Raw genomic sequence first — 18,860 nt, 5'->3', positions numbered from 1 at the left:
TCCACAAGTGTTTGCCTTCTGCGTGCGGTAGCCCATTTGTGAATCCAACCCTGTGTGTTTAATCCAGACTTTTAAAAGACTTTAAAAATGAAAGAAAGAAAGAAAGAAAGAAAGAAAGAAAGAAAGAAAGAAAAGCATTTAAAAATACCTGTTTGGCATCTTTTGCAGCTTGTTAATGGAATGCCTCACCTTGGGTACAGATGTCGGACTGGTTTCAGCGGGAACCTTTCATCCAGCCATTTTGTGAGCGACAGAGCATGGCACGCTGTCCGTCTGGAAGTGAAAAGCTATTCCATTCATTTGCTTGTTGACGGCTTGGGAAGCACCTCTCTAGAGCTGCCCGAGGCCTGCAGTGTCGCCCATTCCAGGCGAGATCTGCTCGTTGGCGGATTTGTGCAGCATCATCAGGCTCAGCGGGTCACTGGTGGGTTCAGAGGTTGCCTGGATGCCATTACAGTTGATGGAAGAGACCTGGTGGTTCTGCCCAAGGAAAAGAGGTCCCGAGGAGTCGTTGAAGAGGCAGGCGTTAGGCAGTGCTGCCCTCACACTGGGGTCTGTAGCAGCAACCCCTGCCTCAATGATGGGCTGTGCACTGAGATGAAAGGTGGAGGTAAGTAGCAATGGCCAATGGGAGCGGGCAGTTAGAGAAGTATTTTATTATTTTATTATAATAAATATTTATTTATTTTTTATTTATTACATATATATTCCATCATGGAACTCAAGATGGCTACATGTGGTTCTCCAGGCACTGACCAGACCCAGACCTGCTTAGCTTCAGCAAGGTGGCTGCCTCATGTGCCTTAAGACCATGCCCTGGGATCATAACCATGGAAACCAGTCACATTATAGGGAAATAGCAGAGATTCATAGAGCTTGTATATCAGGTGCAGAATCTCAGGCCCAGGGCCCAAGTCCAGCCCTCTGGGGTCCCAATCAGGCCCTTTGAAGTGCCGCAAAAAGCCACGCTTCCTTGGCCCCACCTTTTGCCCAACTGCCAGTTGTTTGGTAGCTTCTCGGCTTTTGCACAATTTCTTCCCCATTCTAAAAGGTTGAAATGCCTCTCCTAAGGCTTAGTTCCTGGCAGGAAGAGCTAAACTATGTGGGTATTTTTGTTTTTTATGTCCCGCCCCTTTTGCCCTGCCCACCACCGGAATGTGGCTCCTGAGAGCTTCTCCGAAATGGAATTCAGCCCTCAGACTGAAAGAGCTTCTGCACCCCTGTTCTACGTTAATATGCTCCGCTTGTGAAGCATTAGCCTGTTTAGGACCACGGTATATGAAGCCAGGAACGAGTGTAGGGTCCACACACCACACTCTCTCCCCTCCCCTCCTCCTGGCTTAATATCCTAGTCAGTTAACCAACATTAAAAGAGTGTTCCCCAAACAGGAACTCTGGTTTAAAACAATCCAGGATCTCGGTGCAGGCCCAACCCCTGCCTAAACAAGCACTGACATTGGCAGCTGTGGTGTTCCTTGTTGTCTATCTGTGTGTACTGTATGCACATACTCCCATCTGCAGGATTTGCTTTTAGTCCAGGAAGTAACTGTTAGTGCTCAAATTACGGCAAGATCTGGAATATTTGCTGCTGTTAGCTGCCTTGAGTCTTTGACAATAAGGCAGAATCCAAGTTTAGAAAATGAAATGATTAAATACATAAATAAATCAACAAATTGCACCATTATGCTTTGGGGCTTTCTTCCTCTGCTGTCATGTGCTGGGGGAAGAGGTATCAGAGAAAAACGCTTCCTCCAATTTCCATTCTCTTTTCCTTCTTTCAATAATTTAATTTCTGGGAAGTATGCAGTTTGCATCCATTTGTTCTACCAGACAGGAGTGAAGGTTTATTCTATTGTCTGCCTGCCTGCCTGCCTGCTTGCCATCTATCATCTTTCTATCTATCAATTTATCTATCATCGATCTACTATCATCTATGAATTTATTTATCTATCATTTATCTATCATCTATCTATACATATACAATCGGTTTATCATCTGGTATTTGTATCCCAATGCCATCCTTCCTGCAAGAGGCTCAAGGCATTAGGGCCATCCCATTATATCCTCATAACAACCCTGCAAGGTAGGCTAGGCTGGGAGATGATGACTAGTCCAAAGTCACCCAATGAGCTTCCTGCATGAGGATAAATCTGAACCTTGATCTCCCTGCTGCAGATTTAACATTCTAATGGCCACATAACACTGGCTTATTGTTGCATGTTTTGAATAGGAGGCTTTTGCAGGATGCTAAAGAAGTTTGGTCAAGATGCCAAGATACTTCTAAAACTGAAGTAAATTCTACTTCATTACCCAAGTGATATAGGCAGAGCTGTCAAAAATCAGGACAGGGGTCTCCAGTGTGGCCTGCAACACCTTGCCACATTCCCAAGGAATTATTGAACTGTCGGGACTAGAGAGCATTGCCCTCAGCGGCACAAAGGGGTTGACCTACCAAATGGCAGGAACTGACTGTCCAAACACCAGCCTCTCCTCCATTACAGTTTAAATAACACAAGCAAGAAGGAGTGTGGAAAGTCTGGGATTTGCTGTTTGCTGGCTTTTGCTACCAAGGGAAAAAGAACAGATGAGAATTTTTCCCTATGGCCAGTGAAGATGATTTGGATGACAAGGACATTTAGGGTGCAATCCTATGCATGCATTAGCATGGCTGGCTGGGGAACGCTGGGAATTGTAAGCATTTTCTCTGTCTAAACATGCATAGGATTGCGCCCTTAGGCTGGCAGGATGGGGAGAAGCAGAGAAACCTGTTTTGGCCTGTGAATATTTTGCAACTCAAGCGGCAACACTGGGAAAGGGGCTGACACATGGAGTTAGGCACTCCAAAGATCCCAGGCTGGGTGGTAGCTCTCATTTAGGTGCAGGCGTGATGATAAATAATGAAGGTATATTGGCAGGCAAGATGAGAAAAAATAGCACATTAAGATGGGACGATAAAGGGCTTTTTTAGGAGGAGTTAACCACTATTTTAGGAGGAGTTAACCCTACTACTGTCCCCCTCCCCCAGCAGTATCAGTCACTTCTCTGTGAACAAACGTGTGTGGCCAGGTGTGACTATTAATCTCTGTACGTATTACGATCTTTGACAGATTGGCGTAATTTACACACAGTATCTCATTTTCTGGAATTGGGGAAAAGAGAAACCATAAATTCAAGGTCAAACTGTAGTACACAACCATCATGTGCATCTGGCTTTTACAAGAACTCTGCACTCTCTGTTGCTAGGGTCCCCAAGCAGCGGAGCATATTCCAGCCTAATGTCTGGGAGCAGAAGTAGCATATGTTACAAGCGAGGAAGAAGCCCAGCTGCACTAAGTCTTTGTATGAGATGCTTCTCAGCTCACAGAGACGGTCCCTTTCCCTATCCGGGGGTGGGTGGGACTGATGGGTGCATGTGCCTTTGATGCCAGCATGCGGTAATGGGAGATGTGTACTGAGAAACTCTTTGAACCGCCTTCTGCAGGCCTATGCACCTTTGTTATTTCTGCCTGAAGCCTGCTGCCAAGTTGCATGCCCTGACAGGTGAGCAAGTAGCCAAAGGCGGGGGGCGCACCTCTTCCTTTCCGTCAGCTCACTGCAAGAAGATTAGGATTCCTGTCAGCTCAGCAGCTCATTTAATAAAGTTGCACTTGTTAGACAGCAGTATTCATAGAGACAAGGGCGTACAAGTTCATGTCCTCGCAGATTTACATGCGCATCTGCGGCACATGGTGACAGCGTGCTTGGGAACATGACAGGGAGTGTGTGCTTGTACAAAAATGCCCGAGGGGAGTGTGCCTTCATAACTTTGGAAGGCACATTGAGGATGTTCTAGAATGCCAACAACTGGCTGGAACAACCTCAGGGTTAGTAACTGAGCATAGACTGAGCACGTTTTAAGTATCCTTCAGTTGGACAGCTGTGTTAGGAAAACCACTGTGATGCAGGAAGTGGCAAGAAAAATGGGGGGAAAACCCGGCAAGGTTTTTAAGCTCCTCCAAATGATGCGAGGAAGAACTTCTGTCTTTCACGACAGTGATACCACATGCACTGTCCAATAGGTGCTGCTCACAACAGTAGTGTTTTGGTGCATGGAAAATGTGATTTCCCATGAACTGATAGCTGCAGAGGAAATGTGTTGTTTGGATCCATTCCAACAAATTGATAACTACCATCCTTTCCATACAGAAAACAGCTTCATCTGAAGTATATTCTGGTTTCACAAGTGGCTAGCCCACCGACCGTTTTTTTTAATTGTTTTCCCTTAGTTTTTGTTTTTGTTTTCACTAGGTTATTCTTGCACCTGCCCCATACAATTTTCTGGAGACCACTGTGAAGTGGCTGACAGCCTTTGTGAAAGCAAGCCCTGTCTACATGGAGGGACTTGTGCCCTTTCCGAGAAAGGCGGCTATACCTGCCATTGCCCAGAGTGGTACTGGGGAGAAAGGTAAGAATGCCCTTTAAGTGCTGCCCCCCTCCCATGCTTTCAGCTTGAGTGACACATGAAAGAGAAGACCATAACTTCCATTAAACACCAAGAACACATACATGTTCATCACTCCATGAGTGGTGTAGTGCCAAGGCATGACTTGTATGTCCAAATGGCCCATCGCATAACAGATGCTACAGACAGGCTTCATGCCCCCTGACCTCAAACACAACATTTGTCAATGGAGGCAGTAGGCACATTCATCTGCCAAGGAGGCTCATGTGTGCTTGTTCCTCTTCTGATTTCTCTGCACTTAATTTCTGTACATGTGATGGGTGCATTGAAGTGTAGTGATATGTCTGCCTGTCTAGATCAGCTCTTGATCACCTATTAACATTATAAACCAGTCTCCCCCAAAGTGTTGAACTACAACTCCCGTCTTCCCCAGCCAGCATGGTCAGTTGTCAGGAGTGGTGGGAGTTACAGTCCGAAACATCTGGTGGGCACCAAATTCAGGAATGCTGCTACAAGCATCAGGCCTAATTGCTTTGCTGCGTGAACTTTTTGACTTGCACCATGTCATCGTATGCATCCCAGACCTTGCATTGCTAGGACTGTGGTTGCACGCTACCCATCCTCCGTGCGTGGCACGGCTATTACAGACTGAGAGAGTTCAGCCTAATTTAGTTAGTGCTTACACAACTGGTTGTGGATGTTTTCTTTGGTTCCAAATCAAGAGAGTGACTGCTCTTTTCCAAGAACTGCTCCCTTAACTGGTATGTATTCTACCTTCTCTTGCTGTCCTCTAAATTCACAGCAACATCTCTGGGCCTTTTTATGGGGCTAGACTGGAGAGGACGGGGGGACAGGCTGTTCTGTGCAAATCGGCAATAGTGCACATGGGAGCTGTGTGGCTCCATAGCTGAGGAGCAAGCTCGATGTCGGAGAAATCTGCAAGGGATTCAAGTGAGTTCAGATGTCTAAGAATCTGACCTGTGGATCCCGAAGTGGACCAGCGTTTTCTGAGCCCTGTGGACCTGCAGACCGGTTTTTCACTTTGGGGGAGGATTTGTGCACTAATGAGCATTAGCACATTAGCATTAGCACAAGTGTGCATTAACACTAATATGCACTTGCGCATTAGTGCTAATTCAGTTGTATCTGTGAGATAACCAATATAGGAGAAATAACAAAGCACTTACGGCCCCTGTTTATTATGTGGACTCTATTGAGTATTCCCAAGAGAGAAGGACTCCATATATGAGATTCTAAGGGCTTCATCACACGGAGCTTTTATCCTGCGATTGAGATTGCTCCTTCACGGAAGTTTGCGGGCTCTTTACATGACGCCGTGACCCTCCTGCACTAAATGCCCTTTGTTCCGTTTTTAAATTGATCGCAGATAATGAGCTATCAAATTACTCCCCCCCACTTGTGTTCCGCTTCAGTTTCCTCCGTGAAAAGAGTTAAAGCGGCAAGAAGAGGAACGAGATCAATGAAAGATAATGGAAGACTCAGATATAGGGAGAAGCGGGGGGAGGAGAGGGGGAAAGGAAGCACGTGTAAAGGGAGTCAGTGATAATCCTGCATTTAAAACGGAAGCAGAAAGCCCTGTTTTAAATGCAGGATTACGCTGGTGTAGAAATACCCTAAATGTGAGAAGCATCCTGCTTGTGTGTTTTCCTGGAAAGCAGACCACCTTGGGAACAAACATGAGAATGGGGATCCGTGGTAGGGTAGCTGTCGTCACCAGCCCTATACGAGGAAAAGACACTAATGTTCACCAGATGGCGTTGCTACACCAGCTTTATTTTACAGATCTTTGGGTACATACATCTCATAGGAGAGCCTCCCCCAACCTGGTGCCCTCCAGATATGTTGGACTCTCAGCTGGCCGACTAGGGGATGCTGGGAGTTTTAGCCCATCCCATCTGGAGGGCACCAGGCTGGGCAAGGCTGTCCTAGGAAAAGAAGTGATGTATTTATTATCATTAATGATAATGGTTTAAACAGGGACATTTCATTCAGTAACCCCCCTTACTGCCATGCGGGTGAGGAGCACGACGTTCCGGGTTGCGGGATCCCAGTTATGGTCCGAAAGAAGACAGAGCTGTCACAGGGTGGCACCTAGCAAAGGGAAAGTCTTCCTCATCCTGGCTTTCCAAGTGGCGGCCCCAAGGCTTATAGCCTCTTATACTATCTGTGAGACCGAACATGCAGGGTTGGATCCAGATTGAAGCTGGATCCACTGCACTGGCGGAAGTGGACTTCCCCACCCCTCTTTCCCACGGCGGCCCCTCCAGCCCCCTGAAAATGCTACACAGAGAGTCGGGAGACCCTGCCGAGTGGGGTGAGCTGTGCTACAGCGGGGAGAGGGATCCTTAAAAACCCAGCAGAGGGACCTTCCGTGGCCACCACTGCCTACCCTATTCAGGAGGGTCACCCAGCCCTCTGCGTGCCGTTTTTGGTGGGCTGGCGGAGCTGCTGTGGAGACAGGGACGCTTGCTTCTGCCAGTCTAGCTTGCAGGTGGCTAAACCTGGATCCAGCTCGGTGCTTTTTCACGTTACAGCGGGAAATGGTATGGCTCCCTGCAAAATTTCATGGTTTTCAAAAGAAGAAAATGCCGTTTTCATATGAGACAGCAGTTGCTATTGACTGCAAAGTGAGCATGCTAGCAAAAGTAGAAGCAAAATTTATTGTGGGAGGAAGTGGTATTTTTTTTTAAAAACGAAGAATTTGTGACATATCCCAATAAAGTGAAACTTCCGATGCATTTCTTTTCAAAACCTTGCTTTTCATACTAACATCTTTACTCTTTTGAACTGAGTCTTCTGAATTAGATCCCAGGCCTGGATTCAGCTACATTCAGGTGTGACTCTTCTGTTGAAAACGATGTGGCTGAAGATAGCTGCACCCAGCTTGTGCTGTTGGTTTCAGTGGGACCTAGACACATCTAACTTTAGCTGGATTGGGATCCAGGCCTCTTATTTCTCTGGCACTCTGAAAGACCTGCCGAAATCACAGGTAGAGTCTGTGGTATGCGTGTCTTGATGTCATGATGTCTGATGATCATTATCGTCTATCCCTTCCTCCACAGATGTGAAAAAGTTGCCGGGAAGTGCCTGGAGAACCCATGCCTGAACGCTGGGCGTTGTGTGAACGCTGACGGCTCCATTCACTGCATCTGCACGGGTGACTTCCAGGGGGCATTCTGCGCACAGAAAACTGTGACTCCAAATATTAGTCCCTCCAACTGGCTCTTAGCGCCTGGGGAGATTGCCAAAATTTCTGCCGGCGTGCTCGGTGTCATCATCCTGGTGACAGCATTTGTAGTCATCCGCAAATGCTACTGCCACAAAGTCAAGGCTCACAAACCAGTGGCCAAAGAAGACCCAGACCTGCTCTCCAAGAGCGAATTCTCCAAGAGTGTCGGGGTCGGCACTCAAGGTCTTCCCCCCATTGAACTCAGCATCCTCAGTGACGGTCGCCACAACCATCTCAATGCGCTAGACCCAGGCAAGCCTTCCGCCACACCAGAGTTCATCGCCTTCAACGCAAGCAATCTCCAGAAACAGCGGGGTGCCATTGTGTGCAGTGTGGCCCCCAATCTCCCAATTCCTGCACCCTCATCTAACTCTGACAATGAGTCCGTCATCAAGAGCACCTGGGCTGGAGAAAAGATGGGTTTGTGTGACCTTCTTTCTCTCTCTCCCTTCCCTATGCTATAGTGGGGTCTTTCCAAAGGACGTTCTTTTGACGCAGTGAGCAGTATCCAATACCGCTGCTGCACCTCCGCTAGTTCTGCTGTGCCAGCAGGATCTACCACTAGCACAACAGGGACTAGTGCTTTGTAAAACAGCCTTGGAAATGATTGGAAACCCTTGTTTCCAACTCTGGACAGGTCAGTGGAGCTCCCTTCTGTGAGCCCCACTGACCTACCCTGTTTCAGAAATGCTAGCTTTCCATTGCATTAGTGGTAGTTCCCACTAGCATGTGGCAGCATAGGATACTGCCCAGTAAATCCACAGAGTTGTTATCAATTTGTTGTGGGGGGTCCAGATGTCTTTTTTCACAGTAGTATTTCTGTTGCAGGGATTTCAGTTTCCCAATATTCAAAATGTAGCAATTTGCCATTGTTCAGTCGTTCAGTCGTGTCCGACTCTTCGTGACCCTATGGACCATAGCACGCCAGGCCTTCCTGTCCTGCACTCTCTCCCGGAGCATGCTCAAGTTCATATTCATTGCATCCGTGATGCTATCTAGCCATCTCATCCTCTGCCGTCCCCTTCTCCTTTTGCCTTCAGTCTTTCCCAGCATCAGGGTCTTTTCCAGGGAGTTTTCTCTTCGCATTAGGTGGCCAAAATATTGGAGCTTCAGCTTCATTATCTGTCCTTCCAATGAGCACTCAGGGTTGATTTCCTTTAGGATGGACTGATTTGACCTCCTTGCAGTCCAGGGGACTCGTAAGAGTCTTCTCCAGCACCACAGTTCAAAAGCATCAATTCTTCGGCGCTCAGCCTTCCTTATAGTCCAGCTCTCACAGCCATACATTACTACTGGGAAAACCATAGCTTTGATTAGACGGACCTTTGTCGGCAAGGTGATGTCTCTGCTTCTTACTATGCTGCCTAGGTTTGCCATAGCTTTCCTCCCAAGGAGCAAGCGTCTTTTAATTTCATGGCTACAGTCACCGTCTGCGGTGATCTTGGAGCCCAAGAAAGTAAAATCTGTCACTGCTTCCATTTCTTCCCCTTCTATATGCCAGGAAGTGATGGGGCCAGATGCCATGATCTTAGTTTTTTTAATGTTGAGTTTCAAACCAGCTTTTAAACTCTCCTCTTTCACCCTCAACAAGAGGCTCTTTAGATCCTCTTCGCTTTCTGCCATTAGGGTGGTATCGTCTGCATATTGGAGGTTATTGATAATTCTCCCAGCAATCTTAATTCCGACCTCTGATTCATCCAACCCGGCATTTCTCATGATGTACTCTGCATATAAGTTAAATAAGCAGGGTGACAATATGCAGCCTTGTCGTACTCCTTTCCCAATTTTGAACCAATCAGTTGTTCCATGTCTGGTTCTTACTGTTGCTTCTTGACCCTCGTACAGGTTTCTCAGGAGACAGGTAAGGTGGTCTGGTACTCCCATCACTTTAAGAATTTGCCAGAGTTTGTTGTGATCCACACAATCAAAGGCTTTAGCGTAGTCAATGAAGCAGAAATAGACGTTTTTCTGGAATTCTCTTGCTTTCTCCATGATGCAGCGAATGTTGGCGATTTGATCTCTAGTTCCTCTGCCTCTTCTGAACCCCGCTTGTACTTCCGGTAGTTCTCGGTTCGCATACTGCTGAAGCCTAGCTTGTAGGATTTTGAGCATCACCTTGCTGGCATGTGAAATGAGCGCAATTGTGCAGTAGTTTGAACACTCTTTGGCGTTGCCCTTCTTTGGAATTGGAATGTAAACTGACCTTTTCCAGTCTTGTGGCCACTGTTGAGTGTTCCAGATTTGTTGGCATATTGAATGCAGCACTTTAACAGCATCATCTTTTAGGATTTTAAATAGCTCGGCTGGAATACTGTCATCTCCGCTAGCTTTGTTGTTACTAATGCTTCCTAAGGCCCACTTGACTTCACTCTCTAGGATGTCCGGCTCAAGTTCAGTGACCGCACTATCATGGCTATCAGGGACATTCAGATCTTTCCTGTATAGTTCTTCTGTGTATTCTTGCCACCTCTTCTTAATCTCATCTGCTTCTGTTAGGTCCCTGCCTTCTTTGTCCTTTATCATGCCCGTCTTTGCACAAAACGTTCCCTTAAGATCTCCAATTTTCTTGAAGAGATCTCTAGTCTTTCCCATTCTGTTGTTTTCCTCGATTTCTTTGCATTGTTCATTTAAGAAGGCCTTCTTGTCTCTCCTTGCTATTCTCTGGAAATCTGCATTCAGTTGGGTATATCTTCCCCTTTCTCCCTTGCTTTTCGCTTCCCTTCTTTCGTCAGCTACTTGTAAAGCCTCATCAGACAGCCACTTGGCTTTCTTGCATTTCTTTTTCTTTGGGATGGATTTCGTTGCTGCCTCCTGAACAATGTTACGGACCTCCGTCCATAGTTCCTCAGGCACTCTGTCTATCAGGTCTAATCCCTGAAATCTATTCCTCACCTCCACTGTATATTCATCAGGGATATGATTTAGGTCATACCTGAATGGTTTAGTGGTTTTCCCAATGTTCTTCAATTTAAGCCGAAATTTTGCAAGAAGCAGCTCATGATCTGAACCACAGTCAGCTCCAGGTCTTGTTTTTACTGACTGTATGGAGCTTCTCCATCTTTGGCTGCAAAGGACATAATCAATCTGATTTCGATATTGACCATCTGGTGACGTCCATGTGTAGAGTCGCCTCTTGTGCTGTTGGAAAAGAGTGTTTGCTATGATCAGCATGTTCTCTTGGCAAAACTCTATTAGCTTTTGTCCTGCTTCATTTTGTACACCAAGGCCATGCCTGCCTGTTATCCCGGTGATTTCTTGACTTCCTACTTTAGCATTCCAATCCCCTATGATGAAGAGGACATCTTTTTTTGGTGTTAGTTCTAGAAGGTGTTGTAGGTCTTCATAGAACCGATCAACCTCAGCTTCTTCGGCCTCAGTGGTTGGGGCATAGACTTGAATTACTGTGATGTTGAATGGTTTGCCTTGGATTCGTACTGAGATCATTCTATCATTTTTCAGATTGTACCCCAGTACTGCTTTTCCCACCCTTTTGTTGACTATGAGTGCTACTCCATTTCTTCTCAGGGTTTCTTGCCCACAATAGTAGATATGATGGTCACCTGAATTAAATTCGCCCATGCCTGTCCATTTTAGTTTGCTGATTCCCAAGATGTCGATGTTCAATCTTGCCATCTCATGTTTGACCACCTCCAGCTTACCTTGATTCATTGATCTGACATTCCAGGTTCCTAAACAATATTGTTCTTTACAGCATCGGATTTTCTTTTCACCACCAGACACATCCACAGCTGAGTGTCCTTTCGGGTTTGGCCCAGCCGCTTCACTCTTTCTGGCGCTACTTGGAAATACCCTCTGCTCTTCCCCAGTAGCATATTGGACACCTTCCGACCTGAGGGGCTCATCTTCCGGCGTCATATCTTTTAGCCTTGTTATACGTTCCATGGGGTTTTCTTGGCAAGAATACTGGAGTGGGTTGCCATTTCCTTCTCCAGTGGACCACATTTTGTCAGAACTCTCCGCCATGACCTGTCCGTCTTGGGTGGCCCTGCACGGCATAGCTTATGGCTTCACTGAGTTACGCAAGCCCCTTCGCCACAACAAGGCAGTCTTCCCTCCCATTCAGTGCATCATTGCACTAATCTGGAATGCAGTTTCGTGAGTGTGACAGACCTCTGTTTGATAGGGCCCATTATGGCGGTAGTCACGAGCAACACAACTTCTCACTCCATTTTGTGATCTTTCAAAAGGGTTGTTTCATCTTTAATTCTTTAGAGGCTTTCCTGCCGAACTACTCAATCACAGGAGCACTTGTTGCCCTTAAAAGCAGCAGCATACACCAGCAAGGCCACCTCCCCACTCCAACCCTAGCCATGTCCTGGCCATTTCATGAAACTTTTGCTTTCAAAAGAAAAAAAAATGTTTTTGATGGTTTTTTCACCCCATCTCTCATACTGGTGCACAAATCTCTCCCCCCCCCCGCCCCCATGTAAAAGGATATTATGGGTAGTATCCAAAGTTAGTCCTATGTAGCGTAGACCCACTGAAATGAATGGGACTTAGGTTAGTCATGACTAACCTAAGTCCCATTCATTTCAATGGGTCTACTCTATGTAGAACTAACATTGGATACTACCCAATGAATGCATGAATGGCTATCACACCGTAGCAAGAATATCCCTCAGTGATTACAGGAGTGGTAGAAACAGGCCAGTAGCTCAGGCAGTAGGCAGTTCTTTGTTCCTTTCTACCCCATGTCTCTGCTAATTGATCTCCATTCTGATCTCTAGAATCCTCATCTTTTCCCATACAGACTTATCACTGATGTGCCCTTCTATTGAAATGCATGGATCTTTATGATCTATCATTAAGGGCATTTACACATACCACACATTAGCCTACGTTAGCAACACTCTGGCTCATAGGTAAATCAGACAAATCGGACAAATTATCAGACAAATAAATTGTCTGATTCTGACATATTTGACTGTACTTGCCCCTTTAATAAAAATGGAACAGCTTGGCAATGGGGCGGGGGGGGATACCATAGCCTGTATCAGACTGCATGTCCTTCTTCTTCAAGGAGAAACTGCATCCAGATAAGATGTAATCAGCTCAAAACAGCTGTGTTTAGTAAAGAATGGCTAATTTCAACATTTCAGTCTAGACCTACATTTTTTTGGCTTTAATTTCTCTGGGTTGTTGAGAACTCTAACCCATGGTGCAGAAAACCCTTCTAGTGGTTAATTTCAACACTCCTTCTGATGTGCCATTCAGGGGCAGTAATATATTGAAAGTTAGTTATGGTGAGGAGGGAGTTAATGACATGGACAGAGCTGTGGGCAATCTGAGCAGTGTAGACAAGCCTCATGATTTTAAGCCAAGTTTCCATGTCAAAGGCTCTCATGTCCATCCAGCTATCTTGGTTCAGCTCTCATGTGGAGGTCAAACAGGCTAACTATGAGTCTCAAATGCCAGTAACAACATACAGTATTTCAGTAACAAAGCCATGTGATGCATATAAGCTTCATACTAAAGGGAGGATTAATAGGACAAGCAGACAGAACTGCGGGAGGGGGGGGAATGTCATAGGTAAGTAGAGTGGCGAGAGATGAGGACCGAGAGATGATGAGTGGCGAGAGATGCTTAGAACACACAAGTATAGTCACATTCAGAAGGGAAGTCCTGCATGTTTGATCATATTATTTTCTAATATGTAGAGAGGTAATTCAGGCTCTGGTCAATTGAGGCTTAGTAAAGGGGGAGGACTAGAGAGTTGTTTAGAAGAAATCCAGGTTGTTTTCCAGGGTGAGGCGACGGAACTGCATGATACACTCGGCATGGGGCTGCTGCTAACACATGGAATCACCTACCTTACATGATGATGTTGTCAAGCTGTTCACTTCCCCACTATTGCCAGTAGCCGCCTTTAAGAGCATTGATGCTGCTGCTGCATGTGACACAGTTAACAATGTGCCATGGGGAAATGTATTGTTAGTTGGTTGGTTGGTTTTATATATATGTATATGTATATGTATATATACATACATGCACACACACACACATACACACACACACACTGCACAATAGCCGAAGCTCTCTGAGCGGTTCACAAAAATTAAAACCAAAAAGTACAGGATAAAACAATATAAAAGCATTAAAACCACAATATAACAATACAACCAGAATAAAACCTAGCAGCGATGCAGAGATTTAAAATACAGATTTAAAACACCAAAGCTAAAAGACTATGAAGCTAAAATGCTAAAATGCCTGGGAGGATAAAACGGTCTTCGTCTGGCACCGGAAGGAATGCAACGTAGGCGCCACAACCTCTCTAGGGAGCTCATTCCTCAGCCGGGGTGCCACAGCAGAAAGGGCCCTCCTCCTGGTAGCCACCCATCTTACTTCCTTTGGCAGGGGCTCATGGAGATGATCTTCAGGTCCAGGCAGGCCCTTTTTTTTTTTTTTAAGAATCTTTTAAAATTTATAAACTGGATGCACGATTATTGGTCCTTTATTGTGGTGTGGAATGAAGTGTCATGAGCATCGCATTGCCTGTGTATCAGTTTATTAGAAAGCAGTCACCCTATTTAGGTGTTTAGTCCCCCTGCAATTAGAATTGCTTGGGAAGAGTGGGGGCACGCTTGCTGTTCCTGCCACATCGTGTCCCTGTGCCCAGGGTTGGAAAGTGAAGGTCTGCTGTCCTTGTCTAGGCTTATCCACATGATTTTGAACTCTGCACAGTTGGGAGTTCTAAACCGCACTGGGACCCTACACAAATAAAGCAGGCTCCCCATGGCAAACCTCCATCTTCTAGTGCATGGAAGGTGGATCTTGGCACCTGGGTCATGATGGCAGGGGCAAGGCCTGCCAGCTCATCCTCATGTGATACTAAGATGGATGGATCGATAGATTAATTGCCTTACAGTATCATCCTAGGTGTGCCTACTCAGAAGTAAGTCCCATTGTGTTCAGTGGAACTTACTCCCAGGTAAGTGTGTGTAGAATTGCAGCTGAATTCCACATACTGCCTTTTGGGGCACAGTTGCCCCTTCAAGGTGGTGTACAAGATTTCATAAAACACAGTGAAATAATAGGCATGGCATTGCAAGTTACACTTTCATTGGGAGATATTAATATGCTTCTGGTTTGATTTCAGTGTACCCAGGAGAGACAACCTACTGGCCACCGAGATACCAGCAAGCAGATAACCAAGATTATCACCAGTATGAAGTTATTGAAGGCCCCCATCCTCCTTCTCCATGCCATCGATCGCCTCCTTCCGTAGACTCAGATCCAGCTGGCCTTTATGGTGGCTTTCCTTTCCCACTTGACCAAAGCAACAAGCGGGCCCCAATCCCACCCCGCTACAGCAACCAGAATCTGGAAGACTTTTTACCCCCTGATTCCACTGAGCTATCTGCTTCCCCGTGTCAGAATGAATACACTGCCATTAGCTACTACCCTTCCCAGCTGGTAGAGAATGAGGGACTACCTTACCATCCAGACAGTGGGTTCAAGAGGGTGAGCATGCGACTCAGTGTGGCCCAGCCCTCCTATGCAGACTACGAGGGGAGGCCTACATCCAATGTCAGAACTCAGCGAGTACTGCCTCCTAACTATGAGGGCTCCGACATGGTGGAGAGCGACTATGGGAGCTGTGAAGAGGTGATGTTCTAGTGGGGACTCTTGGTTGAAATGCGAAGGGATACTGGACATCAAATTACACCTGGCCTAAAGTATTTGAAGGAGAGGCAACTTCCTCTGAGTATCCCTTTCCTGGAACGTGCAACTTTCTGTCGTATTCGTAACAGCAACATCTCCACATGTAGTTATACTGGTGCTTCTGCCTGCAGCAAGTGGTCAACCACTTCTGCTTTGGGTGGGATTCCAAATGGACCTTGTTGCTGTTTTGAGTTCGATTGCATCTGGAGAGCAACAACAGAGAGCTGCATACCTAGGGCTTCTTCACACGGAGCTTTTATCCTGCTCTTGAGATGGCTCTGTCATGGAAGTTTGTGGGCTCTTTAGATGACGCCGTTACCCTCCAGGGTGTCTCCCATCATTCCCCCCAGCCTATCCCATGTTTTTCTCAAATGCAAAAGTAGTATTTTTTCCAGCCCACGAAACAGGAGCGCCGTGACCTCCCCATGAAATTCTCCAATAGCAGAAGAAACCGGCTGTGGGCATTTGTTTTCAGTTGTTGGGGGCACGGTCAGGATGACGAAGGCACTGAGAATGGGCTGCGGGGCATGTCGCGCTCGGGAGATCCTGAGCAGGATTGCACGGAAGGAGTCCGAGCAGATTTGACAGGTGCAAGGGCTTGTGCTCTCTCCCTTCCTTGCAGCACCAGACGGCCCAAAGAAGTGCATTGCTCTCAAACCACGTGTCTGCCATGTAAATGCTTGAGCACATTTCTTGATTGGAGGAAGAAGAGGGTAAAACACCTCCCTGCAAAGAAGGGAGACATATCTGATCCCCCACCCCACCAGGCTCAGAGTCAACATCCTCTGTTGATTCAGAGCACCCCATTAAGTTCATTGGGGCTTACTCCCAAGTAAGTGTGCTGAGAGTTGCAGACTTACAGCATTGTCAGTCCCCTTCCACAGTAATATGCAAGGGGAGGGAAAGGGGCAGGAACCAGGGCGGAATTATCGCTATACCCCAAGCGGCATCACCACCCCCGTGAGAAGGAAAGAAATGAAAAATAATGCGACGGGGACAGCCATCTAAAGAGAATGACCCAGTGCTGCAATGATATCAGATGGGGAAAGAACTGGCATTGATGTGGTATTCTCCGCCCGTGTGATGGAGTCCCTAGACATGTAAAAACTCCACTGAGTGGTGACAGCAGCTTCCTCTCAGCAATAAGTGATTCCTTTAGAAGTGGATGGAGATCTGCTGGGCCAATTCCTGATCCTTTGCATGGGCATGTTTCCCCAACAGGTCCCACAAAGAAAGAGCTAGAATTTGTTGTGACCAAAGAACAGGTAGACACTTCTAGTTGTCTGTTGCCAAGGCAGCAGAAATTACACTTGAATGGGTTAGTTCCTGTAAAGTGCAGGGAAATAAAAGCATTGCAGTCAGATATTGTGCCTTTGGTTTAGTGTCGGAGGTTTCCTTTGGACTAAAAGCTCCCCAAAGAGAACTGTGCAGGCGGTTGAGGACAAGTTGCCCTCCAGTTCTATGTGCCCTTGCTCCTTTTATTGAGAGGGGCATTCTGCTGTCGCACTCATTCTTTGGCCCATCTCCCTCCAGACCTTTGAATGAGGGACAAAAGAAAATAGTTGCATTTCTTACAAAAAAAGGGGATGCTAAGCAGAAAGTCATCTCCTTATCTTATGCCACAAATGCTTACAGGTCACTGACAGCGGAAAACAACTGACAGTAATGAGCATGAAAGGTAGAACATGGAAGGGTATGAAAGGAGTGTGCCCTGTTTGTACCACAAGCATTGACAGTTTCCTGTACATGGCATCCTTTCTATTAAGAAAGACAAGGGAGCTCCATATTAAGAAAGACAAGGGAGCTCCATATTAATCAAACCAAGGCACTCATGGATGGTGGTTGATGGACACCATCAATCTTTCTGTGATTCCCATAATTAACGAGTCGTCATAATTAACAATCACCTCTATATTCCTGCCCTAGGAAATAACAAGAAAATGGAACATGTTGACTCTACCAACATCAGTCATGCCAGGAACCACAGTATCTTAACTATACGTCTGTATGTATATATATACTCTGTGTGTGTGTGTGTGTACACACACACACACACGCATACATTTGTGCAAGGTTGTATGTGTGAGAGAGTGTGCAAGAGAGTCCATTTATGGGCAGACATGGGAAAAAGAGAGCCAAAATGGGGGTATGGAGCGGATTATTTAATACAAGGCTGGCCTGTACCTTTAATGCACTGTATATCTTTAGTTATATGAACCATTTCTCTGTGAGAGTTTATTATGGATATTTGTTTATCAAAAGCAATAAAAAATGATTTTTTAAATGTTTTACTTGCATTTTAATACAGGTTGTTCAGTAACCATCATGCAGCAGACAGGATGAGTTGGTCATGGTGTTTTTATTCAGACTTCACACAGTCTTAAAAGCCCATCAGCATTCACATCTGGACTGGTGATTCAGCTTATTATAAAGACAATGGTCTAGATCCACCTGCAATTGCAGGGAGTGTATCAGACCTAACAACTGATAGACCAGACCTGGTTGCATATTGCTCCATTCACATCAACAGAGGCATCTGTCCAGGCTGTCCATGCACAGGGATTGTTTGCCCAATGACTTTATTATAATATTCAAAGGCTTAAAAACCCCACTGATGTTTGGGTAATTGATTTTAGGCTACAGAGCCACATCAGGTACAATGCAAGAGTGTTAGTAGCTTTTCTACTGGCAGTAAGCCAGCAGCCTTACTGTGGCTACAAAAGGTCTCCTACCTCCTTTAGTCTTATGAAGAAGAATTTTAGAATATCTCATGTTTTACGCATTACAATTTTTCCGACCTGGAAGTATCCTCTGTGTATCTCCGCTTACTGCAACGTCTTAAGCACAATGAGTTTTTCCTTTCCATGAGGATATGGCAAGCAAATGCAAAACGTACATTCTGCATGTCAGACATTAGGGTGTCATGATCTTTTGAGTGGCATTACTGACAATCTGATCAAAGCTGATTAAATGTTATGTCATGACCCTAAGATCGGTTAAGATTGCGCTCACTTTCTCCAATGATCTGCTTACAAGGAGAGCAACCATTAAAGTGTAGGACTGTTATCTGCCCATGCTCCTATATTCAATTAATCAAAAAAAACCTTTCCATTTAACATGCTATGTCAAGGGCTTCCCATGGCCCTCCCACCTCTAGCATTTCATGTGGGTGGTATTGATTGCCAGTTGGGTATTTGTAACATGGAATGATAGGTTGAGTTGTATGATAGCTTAGTTGCAAAGACTCCATGGGTTGGATCCAGATTTATGCAGGATCAACCGCACTGGCAGAAGTGGAATTCCTTTTCCCTCCTTCCCACGGCAGCCCCTCCAGCCCCTGAAAACGCAGAGAGAGAAAAAATCGACTTTTGCAAGTGGAGCTCTTCCTCTTCCAAAACACAGATTCTGGATCCAACCCTGACTGTCCCTGTGAACAGATAAATCTGAGACTTCAGTCCAGCAGCCTGGCACTGACAGCTATCC

At 45.9% G+C, this 18,860-nt stretch overlaps 1 protein-coding gene across 1 annotated transcript in view; it reads left to right on the top strand.

Moving 5' to 3' along the window:
* Positions 1-17,665, top strand: part of FAT2 (FAT atypical cadherin 2) — a 97,244-nt gene extending 79,579 nt beyond the window's left edge. Inside the window, exons 20-23 of the mRNA XM_084832434.1 lie at positions 169-610; positions 4,288-4,444; positions 7,525-8,111; positions 14,812-17,665. Of these exons, the coding sequence (XP_084688560.1) occupies positions 169-610; positions 4,288-4,444; positions 7,525-8,111; positions 14,812-15,332 (1,707 nt within the window). The 3' untranslated portion in view covers positions 15,333-17,665. The remainder of the gene's footprint in view (positions 1-168; positions 611-4,287; positions 4,445-7,524; positions 8,112-14,811) is intronic.
* Positions 17,666-18,860: the final 1,195 nt, after the last annotated feature.

This window comes from Heloderma suspectum, chromosome 2 (genome assembly GCF_057233095.1).
Source record: "Heloderma suspectum isolate Gila_16-S chromosome 2, 16-S_ref, whole genome shotgun sequence".
Taxonomy (NCBI): domain Eukaryota; kingdom Metazoa; phylum Chordata; class Lepidosauria; order Squamata; family Helodermatidae; genus Heloderma; species Heloderma suspectum.
The sequence above is the reverse complement of the archived record's forward strand: the minus strand, read 5'-3'. Positions and strand labels throughout refer to the sequence as shown.